General features: G+C 37.3%; 1 protein-coding gene across 1 annotated transcript in view; it reads right to left on the bottom strand.

The window, feature by feature from the left end:
* The window catches only part of LOC105164412 (glucan endo-1,3-beta-glucosidase 11), a 4,664-nt gene continuing 2,986 nt past the window's right edge, over positions 242 to 1,919 (bottom strand). Inside the window, exon 3 of the mRNA XM_011083062.2 lies at positions 242 to 828. Within this exon, the coding sequence (XP_011081364.1) occupies positions 754 to 828 (75 nt within the window). The 3' untranslated portion in view covers positions 242 to 753. The remainder of the gene's footprint in view (positions 829 to 1,919) is intronic.

The raw sequence follows: 1,919 nt of genomic DNA, 5'->3' as shown, positions 1-1,919 counted from the left end.
GTTCGTAATCCATAAAGACATTTTAGTCAATTCACCCACAAAAATGGAAGGAAACCTAACCGCGACAAACAGTTTGAGCTAATTATTAGACGGCAGCTAAAATCAGGAATATATTGATATATTTTTCAGACAACAAGGGAGTATTTATAATTATGTAAAATTATAGAGGAGGTTATTGTAATTTACCCTAAAATAAAATACAGAAACTCCACTAAGGCGTGAAAGATGCATCAAAATGAAATAAGAAGAAAAAATCTCCTAGGATCCCAATACCATAAACCAACAAGAAGTAAAGAAACATAGAACAACAATGGAGGGGTCCATTCATCTAACTTTCCTGGTAGAATACACAAGGAACGGCTAAACTCAACAAATGCCTTCACATCTCATCCCCTACACAAAAACAAAAATTACAGATAGGAAGAGCAATACATGATTGCCAGCCTAAAAGAGAAGCATCTTTCTCCCATCCCACCATTTCATAATTCCCCTCTAGTCTCTTACACTGTTGAAAGCACAAAAAACATCTGGGAAACTAGTTGGTTGCATAGTTCCACACACCGGTGTCGAGTAGGACGCAGGATCGATGCTCTAAGCTAAGAGAAAAGATGATGATTCTGAAAAGAACGTTGGCGATGAAGATGTAAAGGAATAGAATAGAATACACGCTTTAAGCTCTCCGTTATTCCTCCTCCTTTATACACTGATGATTCTTCTTGAATGGGATCCCTTTTTGAGATCCGGATTGAAAATTCAGAGCCATAATGCAAGAATAGTCGAAACCATCAAGCAGAAAACAGATAACGGCCCTCGGAAAGGAAGCCTCTCCTGCAATTCAGATGGCAGATACCTTAAATTAGTGATCTTATCATGTATCAAGCAAGTTGCTGCCATTTCAAACTGATTTACAGCTACACAATGCAGCAGGAGCAAGTGCATCTGGACAGCATACAGTGAACTTGTGGTCCAGATGCCTTTTCCTTATCCAAGATACTAAGCGCTTGCCGTCAAAAATCAACCAAGCAAACATGTCTGTGGGTTATTATTGTTTCACACAATGGAAAAGAACAATTAGCTCCAAAAGATACCAATTTCACAACTATATCAAAATATACTATAATTATAATATCAAAATATTGGGTTTCGACGAACATTGCTGAAAGTTACTTCAGCTTCCCATAATCATCTCATAATTGCATAAAATGACTCTTTTCATATTGTTTAAGCATCGTTTCGACAAACACTGTTCAAGTATCATTCAGTTCATCAAAGTTTTAACAGTCTGCATGAGATGATGACTCTTTTCAATTATCCTCATTTCTGGGCACCAACACAAAGATGAAAGAAATAGCATCATTTCTAAAGCAAGAAAATGCAGTCACAGTATAAGAAACTAAACAAACCACACCCCAACTCGAAAGAATTTTTTTCTGTGAAAACCTGCATATCGTAACAATGTTTTCAGCTCCAACCTCTGTTTCTTTAGCTCCATTTACACTCATAGCAACAAAAGCCGGAAAAAATGCCATCACCATTTCCCTTCCCGACTCTGATAAGCAAATATTTGTTGAACCAACTTCCCTTAGCACAAGAACATGTCCCGAAACAACTTTCTTTACCACATTGTTCGAATCCGCCTGAAAAACCCTGATCCTACGCTCGAGTAATACCAAACTTTTTCTGGGCTGGGAGCTCTATACTGTATTCAGAATAAGACACTGATGTACATTGATACTGGGGGATACTGAACCAGTTTTCACATGGGACAGTTGGACAAGAAGCCCACAACTACAGAGCCAAAATGTGCTTTTGTTCAAGATGACAACTAACCTAATGATCAAATAATAGAACGTTATTCTATTCTTTCTTTTCTTTTTCTTTCTTTCTTTCTTTCTTTTTTGTTGTATGTGTGTGTGTTT

Source organism: Sesamum indicum, linkage group LG6 (genome assembly GCF_000512975.1).
Source record: "Sesamum indicum cultivar Zhongzhi No. 13 linkage group LG6, S_indicum_v1.0, whole genome shotgun sequence".
Lineage (NCBI taxonomy): Eukaryota > Viridiplantae > Streptophyta > Magnoliopsida > Lamiales > Pedaliaceae > Sesamum > Sesamum indicum.
This window is presented reverse-complemented; position numbering and strand designations above follow the sequence as displayed.